This window comes from Cavia porcellus, unplaced genomic scaffold (genome assembly GCF_034190915.1).
Source record: "Cavia porcellus strain 051 isolate PalLab524CR breed Dunkin Hartley unplaced genomic scaffold, mCavPor4.1 scaffold_28, whole genome shotgun sequence".
In the NCBI taxonomy this organism is placed as follows: Eukaryota; Metazoa; Chordata; class Mammalia; order Rodentia; family Caviidae; genus Cavia; species Cavia porcellus.
In genome coordinates, this window is record NW_026947511.1 from 4377545 (window position 1) to 4400596 (window position 23052).

General features: G+C 47.1%; 3 protein-coding genes and 1 long non-coding RNA gene across 11 annotated transcripts in view; 3 read left to right on the forward strand and 1 right to left on the reverse strand.

Annotated features, from left to right (window-relative positions):
* Positions 1 to 3672, forward strand: part of Exoc6 (exocyst complex component 6) — a 182446-nt gene extending 178774 nt beyond the window's left edge. For all 4 annotated transcript variants that reach the window (XM_063239365.1, XM_013143813.2, XM_063239366.1 and 1 more), the window contains 2 exons: positions 1156 to 1268; positions 2410 to 3672. In XM_063239365.1, the coding sequence (XP_063095435.1) occupies positions 1156 to 1268; positions 2410 to 2542 (246 nt within the window). In that variant the 3' untranslated portion in view covers positions 2543 to 3672. The remainder of the gene's footprint in view (positions 1 to 1155; positions 1269 to 2409) is intronic.
* A 2023-nt stretch (positions 3673 to 5695) lies between these two features.
* Positions 5696 to 13326, forward strand: LOC100724891 (cytochrome P450 26C1). The gene is made up of 5 exons (XM_023561589.2): positions 5696 to 6037; positions 6511 to 6786; positions 8247 to 8402; positions 10478 to 10795; positions 12866 to 13326. The coding sequence occupies exons 1-5, from the start codon at positions 5696 to 5698 to the stop codon at positions 13238 to 13240; spliced, it is 1467 nt and encodes a 488-aa protein (XP_023417357.2). The 3' UTR covers positions 13241 to 13326.
* Positions 13311 to 21110, forward strand: LOC100720480 (cytochrome P450 26A1). Of its 5 annotated transcripts, none has more exons than XM_013143831.3 (7): positions 13322 to 13526; positions 17952 to 18176; positions 18408 to 18698; positions 18802 to 18960; positions 19504 to 19638; positions 20202 to 20354; positions 20624 to 21110. In XM_013143831.3, the coding sequence occupies exons 1-7, from the start codon at positions 13335 to 13337 to the stop codon at positions 20963 to 20965; spliced, it is 1497 nt and encodes a 498-aa protein (XP_012999285.1). In that variant the 5' UTR covers positions 13322 to 13334; the 3' UTR covers positions 20966 to 21110. The 5 variants fall into 5 exon arrangements, with proteins under 5 accessions (XP_063095437.1, XP_012999285.1, XP_005000239.1 ...); XM_005000182.4 differs by lacking the exon at positions 13322 to 13526 and adding an exon at positions 17350 to 17486; XM_003462391.5 differs by lacking the exon at positions 13322 to 13526 and adding an exon at positions 17536 to 17774.
* LOC134473794 (uncharacterized) lies at positions 15224 to 17432 on the reverse strand. The gene is made up of 2 exons (XR_010044220.1): positions 17298 to 17432; positions 15224 to 17194 (listed from the first exon to the last, which is right to left on the reverse strand). It is a non-coding gene; the product is annotated as an uncharacterized LOC134473794 (long non-coding RNA).
* Positions 21111 to 23052: the final 1942 nt, after the last annotated feature.

The following is a 23052-nucleotide window of genomic DNA, read 5'->3' on the forward strand; positions in this document are numbered from 1 at the left end:
ATAGTTTCAGTACCAATGTTTAAACTTTTGGTATGGCTTAAAATGTTATCTAAACATAGAGTGGCTTTTAATAGTTAACATTTTTGTGATAGTGTTTTCCACTTTTTGCAAGAGGCTGTTAATACAGTAGTTGTTAATTGGGTGGGGAAAGAGTCAAACAAGTCCCTTACCTTCCTAAGAAAAAGCTAGCCGTTCCTTTAGATGGCTTTAATCATCCTAACAGAGTCACTGGATCCGTTTACATATCCTGTAAGTAAATACAAATGCTTCCTTCATTTAAAGCAACCAAGTACACCCCTTACTTATAAAGAGTTAAAGCAAGAATAATATAAAAACTAAAGGAAGTAGTAAGTAAAGCATTTAGTCTTTTGAGATAATTCAGAGGGGAATAGGAAGTTAGTTTTAAATGGTTTAAAAGGGGATTAGGGTTTTAAAGTTGGATAAAGTGTTTTTGCTTTGGTTTAGGCACAGCATTGCTTTTAAAAGATTACTTTCATATTTGACAATGATTCTCACTGGAGTTTATAAACCAGATAGTCAATTTAAAGACACTATGGAAAACATGAGCATTTCTTTTTTGTTGTTGTTTGTTTATACAAAATGATTACCTTGAGTTAATAGGCTGAATCCTGAAGCCCTTGTTAGATAATAATATTGAATGTCTATCACCAACAGAAGAATCCAACAGGACTTTTTTAATGCACCTAATGGAGATTATCTGAGCTTTTGGTTTAAATTACTTTAGAAAAGTCTAGGTGTAAACAGCTTCCTGGAAAGGTAAACAGTGCAAAAAAGATCTTTTAAATAGCACCAATTCTTACTAATAGCACAGCTGAATAGTATATAAAGATAAAAATCTCCAAACATCCGTAAAAGTTACATAATTCATATAATACCAGAGTTTTCATTATTTATAATTATTTCAAATGCCAAAAAATATTTTATTGAAAAGCAGCTATTGATAATTTTACTATTTTAAAGACATAATGTATGCTATTTTAGCTATAAAGTACAGTTAATAGAGTTCTTAAATTTTCCTTATTCCATTTGATCTAAGAAGCAAGTCATATTAAAATGGCCAAGAAGAGCATATATTTGACTTACATTTGAGTAAATGATCAAAATTTAATGTAAATTTTCCTCCGTCTTCCTCAGCTCCTTGATCTATTTATGGTTTGGGACTGGTCTACTTATCTAGCTGATTATGGACAGCCTGCTTCTAAGTACCTTAGAGTGAATCCAAACACAGCCCTTACTCTTTTGGAGAAGTGAGTATATTTTGAAAACATTTTTGTATAGCATCTTACAGGCTTTGATTGAGTGACAAATGAAAAACTAGAAATTTCCATGAAAAGAAATGTGTAGATAGAGGTTAATAGCTCAGCCTATTTTAAGACTTAAAAATAAGCCTTTCTTGCCCTTTAAAATTGGTATTGTTACCTATGCAGTTACTGTTTATGTTGATGAAACAAAACATTTCCCTGTCATGTCCTACATTGTAGGCTTAATTGGCCTGAGAAGGATGTTTACTGGAATGCTGTGGATGTGGCTCCTCAGTGTTAGAGCACTTGATTGGCATGTACCAGAAAAGAAAAAGAAAAATATGTTTACTGAATATATAAGTGACAGCTGGAACCTGGAGCTATCAAAGCAAAACAAAACAAAACACCCTTATACTATACGGAAGAAGATACTTTGTAAAATATGGCTAGGAATTGAACTATTTACTGATAGTGATATTTAAATCATGGATTCTTGACAAGTAGAAAAATTTAAAAATACAGTATTTTGAAAATTGAGGTCACAGGGTTTACTAATGCATTTTTACCCAGCTAAACCGATTGAGATTTTCTCTTCATTCAATCATATTTTAAGCATCACTTAAAATTTTTAATTTTTAAATTAAAATATATTTTCACATTTCAAAGTACCTGTGGTATATTTGATTTGAAGAAACTAAGGAACTGTTTAAGAAATATAAATTTTATTTTACCTTGTCACAGAACACTACTGAGGCAAAAACATTGCTGTTTTAAATTTCTAATGCTATTTTTTCTTTCACTTTGTCTTAATATGAATGTGATTTACAGAATCTATATGGATATTTTAATATATTTAATGGAATGATATTAGAACAGTATAATATTTGAAAACAGTATATTTGAAAATAAAGTATTTTAGATTTATATACCAATGCAAAACTACCACTTTGTGTCAAATGCAAAATGAAATGCTAATTTTGCATGATTTCTGTATCTGTGAGTTTATAAGGACCTATTTCCTTTGAAGTGTATTTTTTCAAGTGTGGGATTTAGTATGAGATAATTCAGAAACGCCAAGATATTGTACTTGTGACAGCCATAGGTTTTTATTTCCTTCTGCTAAGCTTCTTCATTCACATGTTTCTAGGATGAAGGATACTAACAAAAAGAACAATATATTTGCTCAGTTCAGAAAGAATGACCGAGACAAGCAGAAGCTGATAGAGACGGTCGTAAAGCAGCTGAGAAGTTTGGTGAATGGTATGTCCCAGCACACGTAGACTTCACATTGTTTGCACTCAGTGACTCCAGATGCCCATGACTGAGCACTGGTCTCTAACAAGCATGGGTCATGATACAGTACTTTGTTTACAGAATTTAAAAATGCAGCACTGAGAACACACTGATGAGGGCTTAAACAAGAAATTATAATAAATATCATTTATATGGATTTTTAAATAATTGAATATTATTTTATATATGGAAAAATTGACTTTTCAATTTTAGAGGAAATAAGGCAAAACTGTAATACATAAATCAAGTCAAAAATTGTATATGAAACTGATTGCAAATACATTAGAAAAACTTAAGCCTCAACTTATAAATATTTTTTTCTGTTTAAACTTGAATGATGTGTGTTTTTTTAAGTACAGTTTTGGAATGCAATCATGTCTGGTACAGCAGTATTTCACAGTCATTTTCTGATTTAGCTTTTATTTTCACCTCCGTGTGATTTAGTTAGGCTAAAAAATTTAATTCTGCCCATTCTAAAGGGGAAATATACACATCTTTAAGACTCCTTGAAATCAAACCTAACTCAGTAAGAATGTAAATTATTTATTCTACTTGGTGGTTTAGTTTAAACGTTCTGAATATGAAGGAAATGTTTTGGATTTTCTAAGGGTGCAGTGTTGTTTCTGCTCTTCAGAGTTGATGTGTCTTCTCTATTGCTTATAGTTAACCCCAGTCTAGATTGGTTTGGTTTGGTTCAAGTTAGGAAAGAAAAGTTAATGGGGGCTAACTGCTGCAGGTGCAGCTGGGACTGGAGTACATGGTAACCCTTCCTGCACACATCAGCTACCACAGGACTCAGGTTACTTTCTTCCAACAGTAGATCTCACTACTCTAGCCTCACTGTGGAAACAGACAAAACCAGCTGGAAGAGTGGAAAATCTAAAAGAAATACATGTTTTTCTTTGTGTAAGTTGAGGTGATCCAAATGGCAATGTAAATCTTTAAATCTGACCTTTATTTCCTCATGCTGTATTTATGCTGAATACTCCTTTTGCGTCTCCAGGATTTATACCTGTAAGAAAACTATACCTGACTCTGTAAAGCAAGTGTCAAGAACTATGTTTACATCTCGATTTTGTGATGAAATATTAAAGATTGAGCAAGTTGTTGAAATCCATTATTTTGTCTACTCAAAGTTTCCTGATTTAAAATTTCAGAAAAGGCATATTATTCCCTAATTATTGAAATGAGAGTGGCGCCAAACAGAACAAAAAGCATGTTCTTCATCCTAAAGTTTTAAAAAAACATTACACACAAAAACCTGGTGACTCTTCAGACACAATAAAATCTGGACTTTGAGAGACAGGTAGCTCTGTCTTTGAAGACTTGGAAGGGGGCTGTGCCTCACTTACCCAGCCTTCTAGGGTACTTGGGATCCAGCCACACTCCGTGAACTGTGACGCTGCAGGAGACCTGGGGCATTTGAGCTTTAAAGTGGGACACAAAGCCCTAAACACATTCACAGAGACTAAGTATCTTAGGGTGGTTTTGGGAGAGGGAGGGAAAAGGAGAAGAATTTAGTCCTTTCGACCTGAGAGGCTCCCGGGCATACGTGCTTCACAAAGGCTTTGGGCTTCTTTGTAAAAGCTATGGCAGGAATGAAATCTCTCGAAGGATTCCTAAAGTGTCAGATCAGAGATCCAGGGCCCCAGCTATCACTTAGGAGCTTTGGACATGCCAGCGGAGTGGATGATCCCGTTTCTGCGAAAGAGACGGAGCCAAGGGGAGCGACTCTAGCCCTTTAATCTTGGAGTGGCCAGGAGGAGGGCGTCTAGAAGCTCGAGGGTGGAGATCCCAGAAAAGCCTGACGCTAAGGATGAACTAGGAGCGCTGTCGCAGGGCGCAAGCTGCGGGCTTAAACCTCAGACTTCACTCACTCCTGGAGTTAACACAGTCCGAAAGTTGTGGCTCAGAATTACAAGCCCCGCCTGAGGATGCGTGCGGGGCTCTGCCCCCTGCCCAGGGGCCACTCCCTACTCACAGCCCCTCAGAACGACTGCTACCCGCTCTCTCCAATCGTTACCCTGAACGGAGTGCTTTAAATATGCGTAGGCGCGTCACGATGTGTGAACCGGGATCAGTCCATAAGGGGGGAGCGATACCTATATAAATGTGTCCAGGGCAGGCCGAGAACGCAGTTAAGAGTGGAGGAGGTCTGCTGCCCTGCGAGCTCAGCCATAGTGCGCAACATTGGTGAGTTGCACCTCGCTTTGCCTTTCCTCTGGGCTTCTAGCTTGGATCACTGGCCTGATCAGGGAGGAGTGGGAGTAACCTGCGGGTGCTGGGTGTGAGACGGACTGGGAACCTGGAAAATACTCTTGAGTGCGTGGAGCTTGTGAAAAGCATGCTCTCAAGGGCGCACTGGATGGCCGCCTTCCATTGCCAGTCTGCTTTTGGAAACGGAATTTCGCCCCCCAAGCCGCGGGTCCTTTCACAGGGAACAGGTGAGGTCTGCGTGTCGCTTGCATCCCAGTACTCGCACCTCTGCCCTCTGAGTGGCCTAGGCTCCCCTCCCCCGCAGACTCATCATGTTTTCCTGGGGGCTGAGCTGCCTGTCGCTGCTGGGGGCGGCAGGCGTCGCTCTGCTGTGTGCCGGCCTGCTGCTTGGCCTGGCTCAGCACTTCTGGACTCTCCGCTGGACGCTGAGCCGGGACCCGGCTTCTGCCTTGCCCCTGCCCAAGGGCTCCATGGGTTGGCCCTTCTTCGGCGAAACGCTGCACTGGTTGGTTCAGGTGAGCAGTTCATCGTTTCCAGCAATATGACACGGCCCCTTCTTGCGTGGCTCTCGCTGTAACCTCATTCCAAACACTACCGGGCTTCTAACCAGTCCCTTCCCAATTGTCCGGTACTCTGGGGACCACTCACAATCTTTGCCTTTGCCTAGCTACTCTGATCCCAAAAAGACTACTTCATGTCACCGCAGTTCTCCCCAGATATTTAGACGTGACCTTCACGCAGGAGTAAACTGAGTTGAGCTCTGGGAAGGGTTTCAGGAGTGTGTCTTGCAAGCCTAGAATCAGCCTTGAATCCTTGCCGCCCCCATTCTGAACTTCGATTTCCTCAGTTTACCTACAAGAAGGAGAGTATCTACATTCTGTAAGCTTGCAAGGCCTATTTAGCACCTTATTCTGTAAAAAGTAATGCGCCAGCCTGAAGCAGGTAATTGTTACCCAGTGGCAATTAGGAGGCCTGCGCCAGGCCCCACCCTCCTCCCCCTGGGTGATACTCCAGCGCTCCGAGCTCCACCTCGCCTACAGGGTTCGCGCTTCCACAGTTCCCGCCGGGAGCGCTATGGCACAGTTTTCAAGACGCACCTACTGGGCAGGCCGGTGATCCGAGTGAGCGGAGCTGAGAACGTTCGCATCATCCTGCTAGGTGAACACCGCTTGGTGCGCAGTCAGTGGCCCCAGAGCGCGCACATCCTGCTAGGCTCCAACACACTGCTGGGGGCGGTTGGTGAGCCACACCGGCAGCGGCGCAAGGTGAGCGGGCCCTGGGAAAACAGGGTCCTCGGTCCCAGGCACTCGCTGTGCGCAAGGGCGGAGCCAGATGTTGAGATATATTGCAAATCCCAACTGAGTCCCCCCCCCCTTAAGAGCAGGTGGCTTTGCGCCAGTCCCTTATATCCTCCATGTTTGAATTCCAAAGCCAAGACTGGCCTGTCAGCACCTTTTATTTCTGGTCTTCTATGACTGTGACATCAGAAGCGCTGGAGACGCAGATCTAGACATGTCAGGGAAGACTTCGTAGGGGAAGTAGCAACTGGAGCCTGGATGGTTGGGAGGGATTGTGTACATCATAGTAGAACTAGAAGGAAGGAGAGAGCAAAAGCCAGCAAACTTAGAGGCATGTCGCTAAGGAGAGGAAGGGCCCAGAATTGACCTTATGGCTCCTCTGGAGTCGCGAAGCAGGGCAGGCTCCCTGCCACCAGCGCTGATCCGGAAGCTCCCCACAGGTCCTTGCGCGCCTGTTCAACCGCACCGCACTGGAGCGTTACATACCGCGCCTGCAGGGGGCGCTGCGGCATGAGGTTCGCTCCTGGTGCGCTGCTGCAGGACCAGTAGCTGTCTATGAGGCTGCTAAGGCGCTCACCTTCCGCATGGCCGCGCGCATCCTACTGGGTTTGCGACTGGATGAGGCACGGTGCGCCGACCTGGCCCGGACCTTCGAGCAACTGGTGGAGAATCTCTTCTCGCTGCCCTTGGATGTACCCTTCAGCGGCTTGCGCAAGGTACTGCCGCAGAACTTACGCTTGTGGCTCTGCCTTGCAGTGCGGGTCTCCCAATTGAGATAAGGTGCTCTTAGGAGCAGTGCACTCATCAGCCTGCCGGAAGACGGAGGCACGGACCAGCGTGGAAAGGTGATGTGGTGTGGTGATGGGCGCCAGAGCCGCTTTGTTCTCATTTTCTGTCTGAGTGAAGAAGGTCTGAATGGTGGATGTCTCATTAGTCGGTCAGTCCTTGCCAGAGCGACACCTCCGTACCCAGTCCTTCAACCCCTTTTTCAGAACAGCCTCAGACACACCCCACAACTCAGTCAGTCCAAGCCAGTCATGGTTGGGGGGCTGTTTGGCTGGGGCCCTGGGCCCTTTAATTTCTGGATCAATCTACAGACTTCAAACTCAGTGAGCATCAGGAGCCCCCCCCCCCCTTCCCTCTTCCCATCCCTGAGACTTGCTCCTTTCCTCTTCCTGCAGTGGAAGTTGAACCCAAGGTCTTTGTAGGAGCTACATCCTCAGCTTTTTTTTCTTTCTGAGACAGTCTTTCTACATTACTTAGTTCCCTGAACTGGGTTTGAGATTGTAGTCCTCCTGCCTCAGGCACCCAGTGCAGGGATTATACACATCACCTGATACCCTGGGACTTATCATTGTATAGATTCCCTGGATTTTAGCCACCTGAATAAAAATAATAGATACATTGTTGAGGGTCATGTATATTATCACCTTGGATACACTTTCTAGTTTGTGTTTTGTAGCCTGCAAAATGTTATTACTCTCATTTTATTGACAAAAGAGGTTTGGCTGAGGATAAATGATTTAACCAAGATCACACAGCCAGTTGGGGGAAATACAGGATCTGAATATTTCTGGCTACAAAACTCACTTGCTCAATTTAAGTATTTTCCCAGGAAAATGTTTTTCATGTGCTTGTGGCTAGAATCCTGGAAGGGGATCCCAACCTTTTTCATCCCCTCTCTTCACCCCATACAGAGGCTGATACTTAGAGCAGCCAACTATGTCCTCTAAGTCAGAGCTTTCCTGGATATCCCTTCTCTGCACTGGTGTGTGGTGTCCCAGTCTAAGACTGTGTAGAGAAAGAGCACAGCCTTACCTTGTGACTCTACCCTGATGAAGCCCTGTACCAGGCTGGGCACTGACAGCTATGTGACTCTGAATAATCTCTTGACCCCTCTGAGCTTCAGTTTCCTTCCCCCAAGATGACAGTGACTGTCTGCCTTGTTCAAAGGGGACTATGAAAAGCTAGACAAAATATTTTCTGACAGTGGACAAATTCCTGACCATTTAATGAGCGTTACTATGTGCCAGGCATGCCACTAAGCTAAGAGATGAACAACAGGAGTTAACTGAGTGGAGCAGAACGGGTGTGGTCCTGAGAAAATTTTGAAGCAGGTGACCAAGCGTGGCCCTGAGCCTGTCTGCCCCATCTGCCTTCTCTTCTTGTGCATCAGGGCATCCGGGCCAGGGACCAGTTGCATCAGCACCTGGAGGAGGCCATTGCTGCGAAGCTTCGTGAGGACAAAGCAGCAGAGCCAGGTGACCCCCTCAGCCTCATCATGCACAGCGCTAGGGAGCTGGGCCAGGAGCTCTCAGTGCAGGAGCTAAAGGTAGGCAGAGGGCGGCCCCTCCTCCCTCTTTTTGTGTCCAGCAGTTCTCCACACCTTTGCTGCATCCCTAACCACTGCTTTTCCTTTGGCATAAGTACATCTGGGGGTCCTGGATTCTGGTTATAATTCAGCCACACCCCTTGGCTGCTAAGCACCCTTCCAAGAGCACTAATGCCATGAATTCTGAGCCTATCCTTATTAAGCTCTGGCCTCTCACCTGCCCCTTCAATCCTGCCAGTCTCTCACCCATGGCTTTTGCTTTGCTGTCCTCCTGCCTTATAAAGCCACCTTCTCTTTTCCTATAAAATCTAAGAGGCTCAGGATTAAACTCCACAGCCTCAAAATTCCTTTCCTCTTCCTTAAAATCAACTTTTCATGAGACACGCTGGCACTTGGCACCTCTACCTGCCTGTTTTGCCACCACTGCGGGATCTCCTGGAAATTAGACTCCTTCCCTACATACAGATAAGAGCACAGGTAGTATGCTCTGATCTTCTTATACAGAAGGAAAAAGCTCTAGAATGTCCCAGTGCCTTTTGAGAAATCAAAAGGAAGTGAAATATAGAAATCAGTGGAAAGTTAGAAATAGGAAGACCTCAGTCTTCCATATACAGCTGCATCCTTTCTCTGGGCCTCAATTTTTCACTTTCTACAAGACAGTGAGTGAAAGGTAGAACTCAACTTTAGTTTCTTTTCTGAGAATGAGATGAATAATCTCTATCCTGACTCTCTTGGGTGGCGTGAAGTCTGGAGTCATCAAAGGGGTTGGAGAAAATAAGCAATAGACTTATGAGCCCTGGGGAAGGGATGAACGTTTGAGCCCAGCCTGAGCAATGTTCACAACCCTGTCTTAGAATGATAGATAGATAGACAGACAGCTCAAAGTGAAGACCCTGGGTTGAATCTCTGTGATAGTGGGGAGGGAGGCAGTTCTAGGAAGTGATGTTGAAAGAAGTGGATAGTTTCTCTGCCTTGAGAGGACTCAATAGGGAGAAACAGCACTCTCACGGAGAAACTCACTTGTCAGAAATCTTCCATAATGGCCTGGACATCGAGGGAGACTAAGCTGGGCAGGGAGGATGTGGGCTCTGAAGTTCCCATCCCAGTTTCCCCCCTTGGCCAAGGCAGGGCTGACAGTTTGCTTCCCATAAGGATTTTATGTTTCTTCCACAAGTTTCTTTTTTTTTTTTTTTTTTTACATTTTTTTTCTTTTTCCTTTTTATCAGTACCGGGGATCGAATTCACGACCTCCTGCTTGTAAGGCAGGTGCTTATGCCGCTGAGCTAAATCCCCAGCCCCACAAGTTTCATTAGGTACTTATTCAGTATCAGATACTATGCTGCAGTGGGTGATGAGCAAGTGACCCTGCTGTCCAGGTGCAGAAGGGGAAGATATATATTCACCCCAGAAACTCAGGAATTAGAGAATAAACACAAGCACCAGTGCTGGAAGGAAGGAAGACACTGGACAAGAGGCAGGCAGTGAGGACGTCCTTCTTGGACAAAGAATGGACAGTGTCCCTTCTTGGGCACAGCAGACCAGGAAAAGCTTTACAGATGTACTGAGACCACTGCAGTAAGCAAGATGACAAAGGCAGAGGCGGGCACTGATGTGAGGCTGGCGCTGTGGCTGCAGGTGTTTGGTTTGGTCTCTTCACTGCAACACCACTAGGAGCACCAGACACCCGAACCTGGCTGCTAGGACTCTAGCTGTCCAGACCCTGAGCACCTCTCCGAGCCTCGGTTTCCAACCCTGTAAGAAAAAGGGGGGAATAATTGTGCCTCAAGGATTAGGCTGAGGCTCTAATAAGAAATCACACTTAAAGCGTTAAGTATAATGCACAGAGTAAGTTCCTACCATTATCTCTAGAAATTCCCCCCAAGCAGGTGGATAAATCTTAATATTGCCTGTTGCTCTATGTGACTTTCTCAAGTGACCGTTGGAATTTAGTTCCATGAGTCCAGAATCCACACTCATAGATGCCACGATAGCATATCCCGCTCACTCGCCTTAGGGCAGTAGTAACTGCGCTCTGCGGTGGGGCAGTGACTGAGACTCAGCCGGCTCTCTTGTAGGAGTCAGCTGTGGAGCTCCTCTTCGCCTCCTTCTTCACCTTGGCCAGTGCCAGTACGTCCCTAATCCTGCTGCTACTACAGAACCCTGCAGCCATTGCCAAGATCCAGCAGGAGCTGGCGGCGCAGGGGCTGGGGCGCGCTTGTAGCTGCTGGCCTGGGGCAGCGGGGCCCCAGCTGGAATGCAGCTGCCAGCCCGACCTCACGCTAGCTTCCCTGGGCCGTCTGCGCTACGTGGACTGCGTGGTGAAAGAGGTGCTGCGCCTCCTGCCGCCGGTGTCGGGTGGCTACCGCACAGCGCTGCGAACTTTCGAACTCGACGTAAGTGCGCCTTCCTGCGCACCGCGCCCCCTCGGCTGCCCACAGCCCCACGGCGGTGCTGGGTGGGAGAAGGGCGTGGAGACAAGCGCGTGTCCCTCTTCCTTTCCCACTTTCTGGATCTCTGGGAGTCGTGTGCAAAACCTGGCGCCCAGTGAGCAGGCAAGGCTAGGAATTTTGTAGACTTCAGATTTGCGGCATTCTATGGACAACTCAATTAGAGATGAGTTTTAAAAATACAAACATACTTTTTGCTAAACAGCACCCCCCCCAGCCAGTAAGTGAGTAGGGTATAAAAGCTGTACCCCACTCCTCATCACCTAAAGCTGATTTCCAAGGAAGCACGGCATTTAAAATACAAGTAAAATCTAAGTGATTTCATCAGGCTGCCCCAGGCTGGGCAAAGTAAAGGGCCAGATCTGATCCCCCATCCCTGAACAACTTTGGAGAGTTCCATCTTCACATTGGGCCTCAGGTTCCTCTCTGGAAAAAGCTTTCCAGCTCTGAGACACCACATGGGGCTATACAGAGAAATGGCAGCACTGGGGTTTTAGCACAGCCAAGCTGAGGGCATTGCCTGAAAGGGTGTCACTGCAGTCGTCTGAGCACTGAGCCTCTCAGCTTGGTGGCTCCAGGCAAAGAGTGGGCATCTCCTTACACAGTGCCATGAGCTGCCCGATGGGGATGGGGGACTGGAATTCTGCCCAGGACCCTGAGGAGAAGCTGGAAACCAGGACCCACATCCCCATCAAAAATGGTGGAGCAAATAGTGTGATTTTTAGTACTGGGTGACACCAAAACAATTTCAGAACTGGCATCTGAACTGGAACAGTGAAGGATTAGAGTGAGAAGAGCACACCAGAGAGAGGAAACAGCCCAGACAAAGGTGGATGTTTAGATGAATCTCCGACGCCAAATCTTGGAAATCATATTTCATTGTGCGTGTGTGGGCATGCCCTACTGAGACCCGGCCTAGGGAAACAAGGGGAGAGAAAAGAGGACCAGGGAGGATTAGAAAGGAGGGTAGACATAGAACAGGAAAAGGTCTTAGCTGTCCTCCAGTGTACAGATCAAGAAACTGAGGACTACAGCAGAGAAAACCTCCTGGGGGATTCCAAGACACTGTACTCTGTCCCCTCAGTGAGAATCTGAGGAGGAACCTCCACCCATCAGGAAGTCACCAGAGAGGCTTTGGAAATCTGAAAGCTTCTGAGGTGAGGGCAGCCGGATGATCAAAGGGTTGGAACACGCACACAGGCGTGCACAAATGCATGCACACAGAGTTGGGTGGGCTGAGGCTGCAGCTCAGTGGCAGAGCGCTCGCCTGGCGTGTGTGAAGCCCTAGCACTAAAGGGAGTGGGATGGAGCAGAATGCTTGGAAAAGCTGGAGATGAGCAAAAGCAAGCTGGACACTGCCTTACAACTTAGGGACATTAACACAGGCAGCAGTCTTAAGGACTTGCTAGTATCTCATGGTCTTCTTAGTGGGTCACCACGTTTGAACATTATTGTTCGGCTGATGAATTAGAAGGACAGACAAATTTATAAAGGAATTGACTTGGAGGAATGGGGGTTCTGGTCACCTGGTCATCTCAGGCACCTGATAAGTGCAAAATAGAATATAGGTTTCTTGACTTAACGTCAAAAGAAAAAACATTTAAAAAATTAGATGCTGTTTACTGAACACTAATATGTGCCAGACACTTTTTTCAATTCTCACAACAAAGTGAATTTTTCCCTCTTTTGGTACTGGAGACAGAGTTGCACAAAGTTGACCCAGCTGGCTTCGAATTTGGGACTCTCAGCTTGAACTACAGGTGTTTGACACCACAGCTGATTCAATATTTTATCAATTAAGAACTGAGGCTCAGAAAAATTGATCATCAAGCCTAAGGCATACGGTTAACCAGTGAAGACGCTGACATTTGAATGCTGGATGGTTCTCCTGGCTTTTGGGTTGATCATGAGTTCCTGCCGGCTTTTGCATGCCCGTTTGGGGGATCCCGGGTGGTGGGCCGTCAGTTCGGGTCGTCTCCAGGTGTCTCATAGGCTGGTTCCCTTGCTTCCTTGCAGGGTTACCAGATCCCCAAAGGTTGGAGCGTGATGTATAGCATCCGGGACACTCATGAGATGGCCACTTGGTACAGTAGCCCGCCCAAAGGCTTTGACCCGGAGCGCTTTGGCGCAGCGCGTGAAGAACCGGGCACTTCCAGTCGCTTCCATTACATCCCGTTTGGCGGCGGGGCGCGTAGCTGTCTTGGCCAGGAACTGGCACAAGCAGTGCTGCAACTGCTAGCTGTGGAGCTGGTACGCACCGCGCGCTGGGAGCTGGCTACACCCGCCTTCCCGGCCATGCAAACAGTGCCCATTGTCCACCCAGTGGACGGGTTGCGGCTCTTTTTCCACCCGCTTGTACCTGCAGCCATGGAAAATGGGGTACAGCTCTGACCTGTGCAGCACTTCAAGACTCGCCCAGTGACTGCAAGGGACACGCTCGTTTGGTGGTTCAGTTTTTCAATAAACCTTAATCGAAAGCAGTTTGATGCTGGAGGACAAGCAAGCTACAGTCATGGAACAAGACAAGCTCTCTGGTCAGTGGGAAGGTGCTGCTTGCACCCTGAGCCAGGAGAAATGCAAGATGTGGGTCAAACCTCTTAAACCCATCCTGAGATCTCAAAGCAGAGATGGAGAGAACCGACTGCTCCAATTCACCTTCTGGCAGCAGTGGGGCAAGGTGGGGAGAGGTTTCATAGATCCTAGACACATGGTTGGGCGGGCAGGTGGTGGCGGTGGTGGGATGGGAGTGGTGTGTGTAGCTAGTGCCAGACCTAGAGCAAACCTTTGGAGGAAGCGGGATACTGGGAGCTGTCCCTGGCCTGATAATGGACAATAGGAAGACACAACCAAGAGGGAGATCAACAGAGAGCCCCAGGCAGCTGGCCTCTGGCTTGCTAAGCTTTGGCCATTCTCCCATCTTGGCGGAAACTTAGAACTGCATAGGCTGCCAGGACTCTAAATGGCTCAACATCACCGGATCTGCTGGAGATTTCTTAAAAGAAAAATTCCTCCTTCAAGAACGCATTTAATCTCCCCATTTATACAGGAAAGAATAGATACACAGAGATGTCTCTAAGGCTGGTTCATGGGATGTTGTGCTATAATCCCTTATGAGAGGTTGAGATATAATCAGAGAGGTTTGGGATATTTGTACCAAAAACAGGAAGGCCAAGAAATAAAGTTTCTTGCCAGCGATTGAGCAAGGAGGTTGGGGCTTAGTTGTGCAGCTGTTCCCTGGTGGGAAGGTGCAGATGGTGGGCAGGGGAGGCCCAGGAAGGATCTACCTGAAGGACCCACCCTAGTGCATATCAAGAGAGACTAGAAGCTTGGATCCCTGTATCCAAACTGTCCTGACTTCCCTCCTAAAGGTGGTCCCAGAAACTCAGCTTTGAATTATCCAGGGGGAGCTTGCTACAGAAACTTCCCAGTTTATTGTTTCAGTATCCTATGCAGAAAAACTGAGAAGCAGAGAGACTGATGCTTGAAGAGCCAGCAGTGGACTTGCTGGACAGCATCCCGTCCCCCTCCCCCCATCATTTATCCTATCTGCTCTGTCCTCTGGACTGGTGCTCATGTAGGGTGCAGCCCTTTGGTTTTTTCATTGGTAACCCTAACCTGACCTAACTACTACTGTCTGCCCCATCTTAACCAGGAGTTCCCACCACTTTAAATCAAAGTCAAGGGCCTCTATGCCATCATTCCCAACAGCCTACTTCAACCTGACACCCATCTTCCTACAGGCCTGGGCAGGTATGGAGCCAAGAAAGTTGCCACCCAGAGCCCAGGCCTGAGCTGACCAGCTTAGTGAACCATAAGGAAACCAATGCCCTCCTGACCTTATGCTTAAGGTGGATCCAGGGGCACAAAGGGAAAAGGCACACCGCAGGCTCAAGAGCACCATGGACTCTCTGAGCCAAGCTGACACCACCTTAACCCCAGCACAGGGCAGTTCATCACCCAGAGCCCTCACAGGTCCAGGCCTTAAACTCCACACAGAGGCAGGACCACCCTCAGGGTGCTTTTGAAAACACTGACCCTGGTCTAAAAAGTATGGGTCTGGGAAAAGAGGCTAAATTCTGATTTAGAGAGAGAATAGAAATATGAAGAGGGGCCTGTCAGAAGCTAGGATAGCTAAGATGGTCCCAAAGGACTTAGTTTACTTGTTTTGGGGTCTGGCCTAACTGGAAGTCTGTGGTCACCACAGTTTTAGTCTAATTAGTCATTGCTACTACATGGGTTTTACCGGCTCTGTGTTGTCAGCGGAAGGAGTAGACATGGTTCTTTGGCTTTCTAGACTTGATTTACCCTCCTGGGTTTGATATGCTCATGGACACAGTCAATAAGTAGATTAGAAAACAAAAAGGAACAAGAATCTGTCCAGTGGCAATGAATGCTTTAAAGAAAATACAACAGCCTTGTTAGTAGGGAGTGCTCTGGACTAAATTCCACCGTATGTGTGTGGGAAGATCTCAGAGGAGGCAACATGTGATTTTGGAAGTAACAGTCACTGGGGGTCTGGAGTGAGGCCTCCAAGCAGATAAAACAGCAGGTATGAAATGTCAGACCCATTAAGTGTGTGTGTGTGGGGGGGGCTTTGAAATAGGAAGGCTGTTCTATAAATATTTTGGAAAAATTTTGTTTCCCAGCCACCCCACCACCATAGCCCATCTTAACCAGGAGTTCCTGGTTAGGTTTCTAGATTAAAGTCTTATTGGGTTGGTAATTTATTGATTCTTACTCCCCTCTTTGAGAGGTTCGTTAATGATCTTGCACTCTCATATAATTTTTTTCATGCCAGGCGCTCCCGTGAGTCGCGATGGGCAGATAGATTATATTTAAAATTTTTTTTCTTCTGTGGCAACTTCCAGGGCACTCATCTTGCGGCCGCGCACTGAACTTGGCATGCAGGGTTCAGTCAGATGTCAGGGTCCGGCCTGCAGGGGTCACAGGCGGGTCAGGCCGCGCTTGGAAATGGGCCTCAGGTCACGCCCCACGCTCGCCAGCTTTGCACCGCAGCAGAAGTCCTCTAGGAAGGGGCGGGCACCAGATTTCTGAGAATTACCTCTAGCGCGGTTTGCCGGGGTTCCAGCTACTGCGGCTCTGAAGCCGGCTCACCGCTTACAGTCCCTAAACAAAAGAAACAGCAATGCGAGCCTCTTCACAGCTGAAACGCTAGACAGGGAAACACACCCAGGGTAATACCCCGCTCGGAGCATTGCTGGAACCGGCAGGTTCTTAGGACCCTCCAAGTTTGGGGGCCACGCAGGTGGGCTACGTCCTTAACATTTCTCAGGATCAAGGGAACGCTTTCCAAGGCGCATGGACGTGTGCTTCTCCGGGAGCCAGCGTACAGTTCTAAACTGATGTACCGTGCGGTTTCGTTTCCTGGCTCCCTGCTGCGTTGAGTGCCCAAACCTCAGAGTCCCTGACTGGTCCTAAGCAGTGTGGCCTGGCCAGATGGAAAGTCCAGAGCTCACGTGCGCACCCTGCAGTGTTCGAGCTCAGGTACTGGCCAGAGGAGCTGCTAATTGAAGTTGGGCAAAGTCCGAGAACGCGTTTCCCAGTACGAATTCCCTCCAGTTAGCGGCTAGCAGAATCCTGGATTTAGGCTAAGAAGCTCTCACCGTGGTGAGGACGTCGGCTTTATGCTGGCGAGCTTGGGAGAGGGGGAAGCCCGGCGTCCACCCCATAATGCAGTCTGGTAAGCACGGAGCCGGGAGCTGGAAAGAGGCCTCCTTTTGGGAGGTGTAGACTTTGAGCATACCGCTTCTATCCGAGGGGTGAGTGAACAGACAGGAGGATGCGTCGTGATGACTTGCTCAAGGTCAGGAAACAGATATGGAGCCAGGACTTCCGGGCTTTCCTGCCTCTGTCTCCGACGACTCCTTATTTTGCCAGGGCAAAGGACCCATTTCCTGCTGCCTAGGTGGTGGCTGCGAGCCCCAGGGCCACTGAAATAGCGCCGAACTTGGCCACATCACACAGCCTGAGATCTCTCCTCACAGATAAATTGCCCATTGGGTCTGTCACTGGGGCGTCAGAATAGGGGATCAAGTTTCTGTAGAGTGGCACCCACGGTCCCGATGGACCCGAAGGTTTACTTGCACCTTATGTGGGATCTTGAAACACTTGAGTGGTGGTTTCCTTGCGGTGAGTGGAGGTGGTGGTGAGCTGGAATCCCCATCTCTTGCTTGGATCATGGCCCAGGACTCTCTTGGGGTCTTTTGGAAGACTCGGGAACCTGCGGCTTGCTCCACGGGATGATGATTCCTGAACACTTTCCTTGCCTCCCCAGCGGATGGGAAGGCGGCGAGGGCGGCTTTGGGTCAGGGTGGCCTGTGGGACCTGACGGGAGGGAGTTCAAAGGGACAGTCTGAAAGCCTAGGGCTCAGAGTTCCCGCCCCACCCCCAGGCCCCCATCTCTCTACTCCCTGGGAGGCGTGCTCACCTTGGATGAGAGAGGCGGTGCTCCTGCCCCGCACCCCAGGAGGCGCGCTCCAAGGGAAGCTGCCGCTGCGCCGCCTCTGCCTGGGCGCGGAACAAACGGTTAAACATTTTGGGCAGCGCCTCGCGGGGGGAGGAGCCAGGGGCCCAATCCGCAATTAAAGATGAACTTTGAGTGAACTAATTGAACAAGGTAACGTGGGCAGGAACCTGGTAGGCCTATAAAGGGGGTGCGCGGCGGGGTTTGGAGCGCCAGAGGCGGCAGCAGGTGGCGTGGCAGGCGCAGCGTGCCATGGGGCTCCCAGCGCTGCTGGCCAGTGCGCTCTGCACTTTCGTGCTGCCGCTGCTGCTTTTCCTGGCTGCAGTCAAACTGTGGGACTTATACTGTACGAGCAGCCGCGACCGCAGCTGCGCTCTTCCCTTACCCCCCGGGACTATGGGTTTCCCTTTCTTTGGGGAAACATTGCAGATGGTGCTGCAGGTAAGGGAGCCTGGGGCGGGACAGGACACCTTTCCGGAGCCTGGTTCCGCCTCTGTTGATGACTGAGGTAGGCGTCCTGGTGGGGCGAGCGACTGCGGCTAGAAGCAAGGCTAGCTGGAGGCGCAACGCTCCTCGGCGCCCCCTCACGCCCGCCTCTTTCCTCCACCTTCCTCACAGCGGAGGAAGTTCCTGCTGATGAAGCGCAGGAAATACGGCTTCATTTACAAGACACATCTGTTTGGGCGGCCCACGGTGAGGGTGATGGGTGCAGACAATGTACGTCGCATCTTACTTGGAGAGCATCGGCTCGTGTCGGTCCACTGGCCTGCGTCCGTGCGAACCATCCTGGGCTCTGGCTGCCTCTCCAACCTACACGATTCGTCACACAAGCAGCGCAAGAAGGTGAGGGCGGGGTGGCGACGCCTGGGCAGGGAGGGGAAACCCCATTCATTGGGGGGCAGATAGATGCTAGGCAGCACTAGCAGTGTAAAATGTGGCTCGGAAACCTCTCCTGACTCCAGCGTTACCAGCCCTGATGTGCGTTGGGACTGGAGGGGCTGAGGTTGAAAGAGGTGCCCAGGAAGGGGAGAGGGGCAAAGAGAACTTTAAAGCTCTCTGCTCCTCGGGTTTCAGGTGATTATGCGGGCCTTCAGCCGCGAGGCGCTCCAGTGCTACGTGCCAGTGATCACTGAAGAAGTGAACAGTTGCTTGGAGCAATGGCTGAGTTGCGGCGAGCGTGGCCTCCTGGTCTACCCTGAAGTGAAGCGCCTCATGTTCCGCATCGCCATGCGGATCCTGCTAGGCTGTGAACCTCGGCCCGCAGGTGGCGAGGAGGACGAGCAGCAGCTAGTGGAGGCCTTTGAGGAGATGACCCGCAATCTTTTCTCGCTGCCCATCGACGTGCCTTTCAGTGGGCTATACCGGGTAAGAGTGGCAGCCTGGGTGAGGATCTAGGGATGCACCGCTCAGGGTGCAAGGCTTGGGGCCCGGCAGTGCGGGCTTACTGTCGCCCACGCTCTGCGCTCAGGGCGTAAAGGCGCGGAATCTCATTCACGCGCGCATCGAGGAGAACATTCGCGCCAAGATCTGCAGGTTGCGGGCTGGGGAGACAGGAGGCATTTGCAAAGACGCTCTGCAGCTGTTGATTGAGCACTCTTGGGACAGAGGAGAGCGGCTGGACATGCAGGTGAGTGGTGGCCTCAAACAGAAGCGCTCTTGGTTGGCTCCCTGCTTTTCCTGGGGTCCAGCTTCTCAGTGAGAACCTGTGCTAGTGATCCCAAAGGTTGACATTCAGTCTGGAAAACTTTAGAAGAGGCTGTAGTGGAAATAGGAATGTTGCCTAGTCTCTCCAGGTTTCTAAGGGAAAGGCGGAATTTGCGAAAAGTTAGCTAAGAACCTCTGGCGATCTTTTAAGCCAAGGCTTTGCCTCAGGAGGTTCCAAAGAGCGGGATCTTACTAGCCTCTGTCTCCAGCAGAACTAGACCGTGCACTTTGTTTAATGATGTTGAGTTCCTTGGTTTTCTATCAGCAAAACCTTTAGCCTTTCTAGCCTTCCCTCCAGTAATCCACAGCTCGGTTCTCAGTAATCCCTGTGAAAACTGCATGCAGATTTCCCCCCCTCCGGAGTGCGGGGGGTTGAACCGGGGCCTTGCATATGCCAAGCAAGTCTCTGCTCCGGAGCTGCATCCCTGGCCCACAGAGCTGTGAAATGTTGTTACTGCATTCTTAGGCGCTGAAGCAATCCTCAACCGAACTTCTTTTTGGAGGACATGAAACTACAGCCAGTGCAGCCACATCTCTGATCACTTACCTGGGGCTCTACCCACATGTTCTCCAGAAGGTTCGAGCGGAGCTGAAGAGTAAGGTAGGGGTTCCCTATTAGCTTAGAAATTCAGCTACTCTCTCACCAACTGCCCAGCGAGTATGTAAGCTGAATAGTTTTAAAGTGCAGGGTCAAGGTGAATGGGCCAGTGAGGAGAGATCAGCTTTGTGAATTGAAACGCGTGGAATCTTGAGCTTGATCTTACTTGGGCAAGGTGTGACCTTGTATTTTTGACCATCTTCCACCTTTTGCAGATAAATTCCATTTCCTTGGATTTGGGTGTTCAAGGGCAAGAATAGTGTGATCTGTACAAATAACTGATTAAGGTGGGGAGTGGTGGTGAGTGTGTTTGAGTGGGAGAGTTTGACCCTTCTATCTGGTAAGCAGCATTCTCTTGGAATTGTAAACAGTGAATGTGGGTGCAAATGGTCATTAGCTATTGTTTCTCCCTCACATTGTCCCATTGTGAGGCCCTTTGAATTTCTTTCTTTCTTTTTTTTTTTTTTTTTTTTTTGGCTCTTTGAATTTCATCCTGTTTATGTCTGCTGAACTGATTTTACTGGATCAGAAAATAATCATTCACCTCTGTATGACTGTTTTGACAGGGCTTACTTTGCAAGAGCAATCAGGACAACAAGTTGGACATGGAAATTTTGGAGCAACTGAAATACATTGGGTGTGTTATTAAGGAGACCCTCCGCCTGAACCCCCCAGTTCCAGGAGGGTTTCGAGTTGCTCTAAAGACTTTTGAATTAAATGTAAGTTAAGAGTTCTCCCAACTTGGCCTTCTCATTCTGCTCTTATAGTTTAAAACCTATTCTTGTTTCCTTGGGCCCTAATTTAAATTCCTCATGTTTTGATGACATTGTCTGCACTATGTGGAGTCATTTCAGTAGCCTAAATGAATCCCTGTCTCCCTTCCTCTTTTTTAACTCATAGTACCTCCCAAGGATACCTGTGATAGCTTTTTGTGGATGAAAGCTAAATTCCAGTGTGTCAACTCTTGGAACTTCCTCATCTTTTACAGGGATACCAAATTCCCAAGGGCTGGAATGTTATCTACAGTATTTGTGATACTCATGATGTAGCAGACATCTTCACTAACAAGGAGGAATTTAATCCTGATCGATTTATGCCACCTCACCCAGAGGATGCATCCAGGTTCAGCTTCATTCCATTTGGAGGAGGCCTTAGGAGCTGTGTAGGCAAAGAGTTCGCAAAAATTCTTCTCAAAATATTTACAGTAGACCTGGCCAGGCATTGTGACTGGCAGCTTCTAAATGGACCTCCTACAATGAAAACCAGCCCCACTGTGTATCCTGTGGACAATCTCCCTACAAGGTTCATCCGTTTCCAAGGAGAAATCTGATGGGCATGAATGAGTTTTTATATAGTGTCATATTGACTTATTATATTTAATTCCTAAATGTATATTATATTTATGTGTCTCTACTATAGTAAAGGTTAAAATAATTAATTTGTATAATTGCAAATAAAGTAAAATTTGAAAGTTCTTTTCTTGCATTTAAGATTCCTTTTAGGGAAAATCCACTGTTTTAAGCTCCTACTTAGTATATGGACCCAGATGGCCAAATGTCTATCTGGGTTTATTTGCCATCTGTGCAGACCTATTTTCCTTAAAGAAGAAACTTCAATTTTTTTTCTTTCAATAATTATGTGTGCCTGTTAGTCCAAAAGTGTGTCTGTAAATTTTTTAAAGGTAATTTAGATTCTCTAACTGTAAAAAAAATCTGTCCAGGTTAGTTTAGTTAAATTTTATTTTTGTAGTGCTGGGCTCACATCTGGTAGCAAGTACAGGGCCTCACATGTACTATGTGAGTAGTTTTAATTTTAAAGCAATTAAAATTAAGGACATGGGATTTAGCTCAGCGCCATAAGCACCTGCCTGGCAGGCGCCAGGTTGTGAGTTCAGTTCCTGGTACCAAAATAAATAAATAAATAAATAAAATTAAAATTGATTTAATTAAACTTAAAATTCTTTGGTGGTTCTGAGGATCAAAACTAGAGACATTTTAGTGTTTTTGTTTTGTTTCATTTTAGAGAAAAACCATTCTGAAAATGTTACATGCTGGCTGAGAACTATCATTCTAATATAACACTTTCAGTGTATCTAATATTTAATTTTAAAAATCCATATGGTCCAATAGAATCAGAATTGCTCTCCAGAGTTAGGGCTATTCTTTCACGACAAGACAAAGCCAGTCATTCTACTTCTGGACAGTTCTTGACTAAAATGAGACCAAAAATCACTGACATGTCACCCTTTCTTAGAAGTTGCATGTGAAAACAGTGCTGAGAAAGGCAAGTCTCTGGTTTAGATAAGCTGAGCCCCGGTTTCTTTATTCAAAATGAGGCAGGAGATGCAGATTTAGCAAACTGACAGATAAAGTTTTTATCTATCCCAGGCAATAGGGTGTGAGCCTGACATGACTGATAAAATGGCCCAGTCGCGACCCTGTGAACCTTGGCTAACCTCCGGGAAAGAGCAGTTTTGTCACATTTCTGACCCTGACATGACCATGTTCTGAACTGAAGGCCAGACTCACTCCAGAAAGGTTAGCTGTGGTGACTTGCTTATGCAAGCACATTTTCCATTTTGAAATGGCACAGTCTGCTTACTGAACCTCTGATGGCTTGTAGGTTTTGAACTTTAAAATTTTCATTACAACTTTAGAATTTGGCAATGCCACAGAAACTGGGTGGTCTAAATGGGTGTTTAAATGGGGTTCTGTCTACAATTAGGGTTGTATGCTTTACCTGAGTTTAGTATGTAGGTGGAACGTGGGCTGTACTTATTGTTGGAACCCTCTGATTTTGAGTGTTTTCATAATAACTTCTAATATCTTATTATAACCTTATAAGGCATTTAAACAGTGAAGCAGGCATTCACAGTTCCAGCTGAGGTTTTAGCATCCTGTAGTGGACAAAGATGACCCGTCTGCCCCACACATTTACCCCAAATCTTTCAGCTAGAAGCACACGAGCCTAAGGATGCCATTATTTCAGACAATTTTTACAAGATCATTTTAAAAATGTTTCAACATTTTTCATTTTACTGGAGGATAGTTTGCCTTCAACAATATCTTTGGTAACTACATGGTCCTGTACATTATAAGCCTAATGTAGTAAAAATTTGATAGATTTAATATATAATTCGATTTTTAAAATATACCTCATTTTTTATCTGGAAAACTTTGAGGAAAGTACTTCTGGTTTGCCTTTCACAGGATTACTTTTAGCTCATTATACTGATCAGTTACAGAGTTGTACAGAATTTACCTAAAAGAAAAAAAAATATGTTACAACCACAGTCTTTGATGATGTGCTGAGGGCTGAATGAAGACAGTTTAGAAATTCAAGAGTGTGACTCTAACTGGACATTTGGGGGTTGTTGGATTGAAAATAAAATTAATCTGGGTCACATCCCAGGCAAGC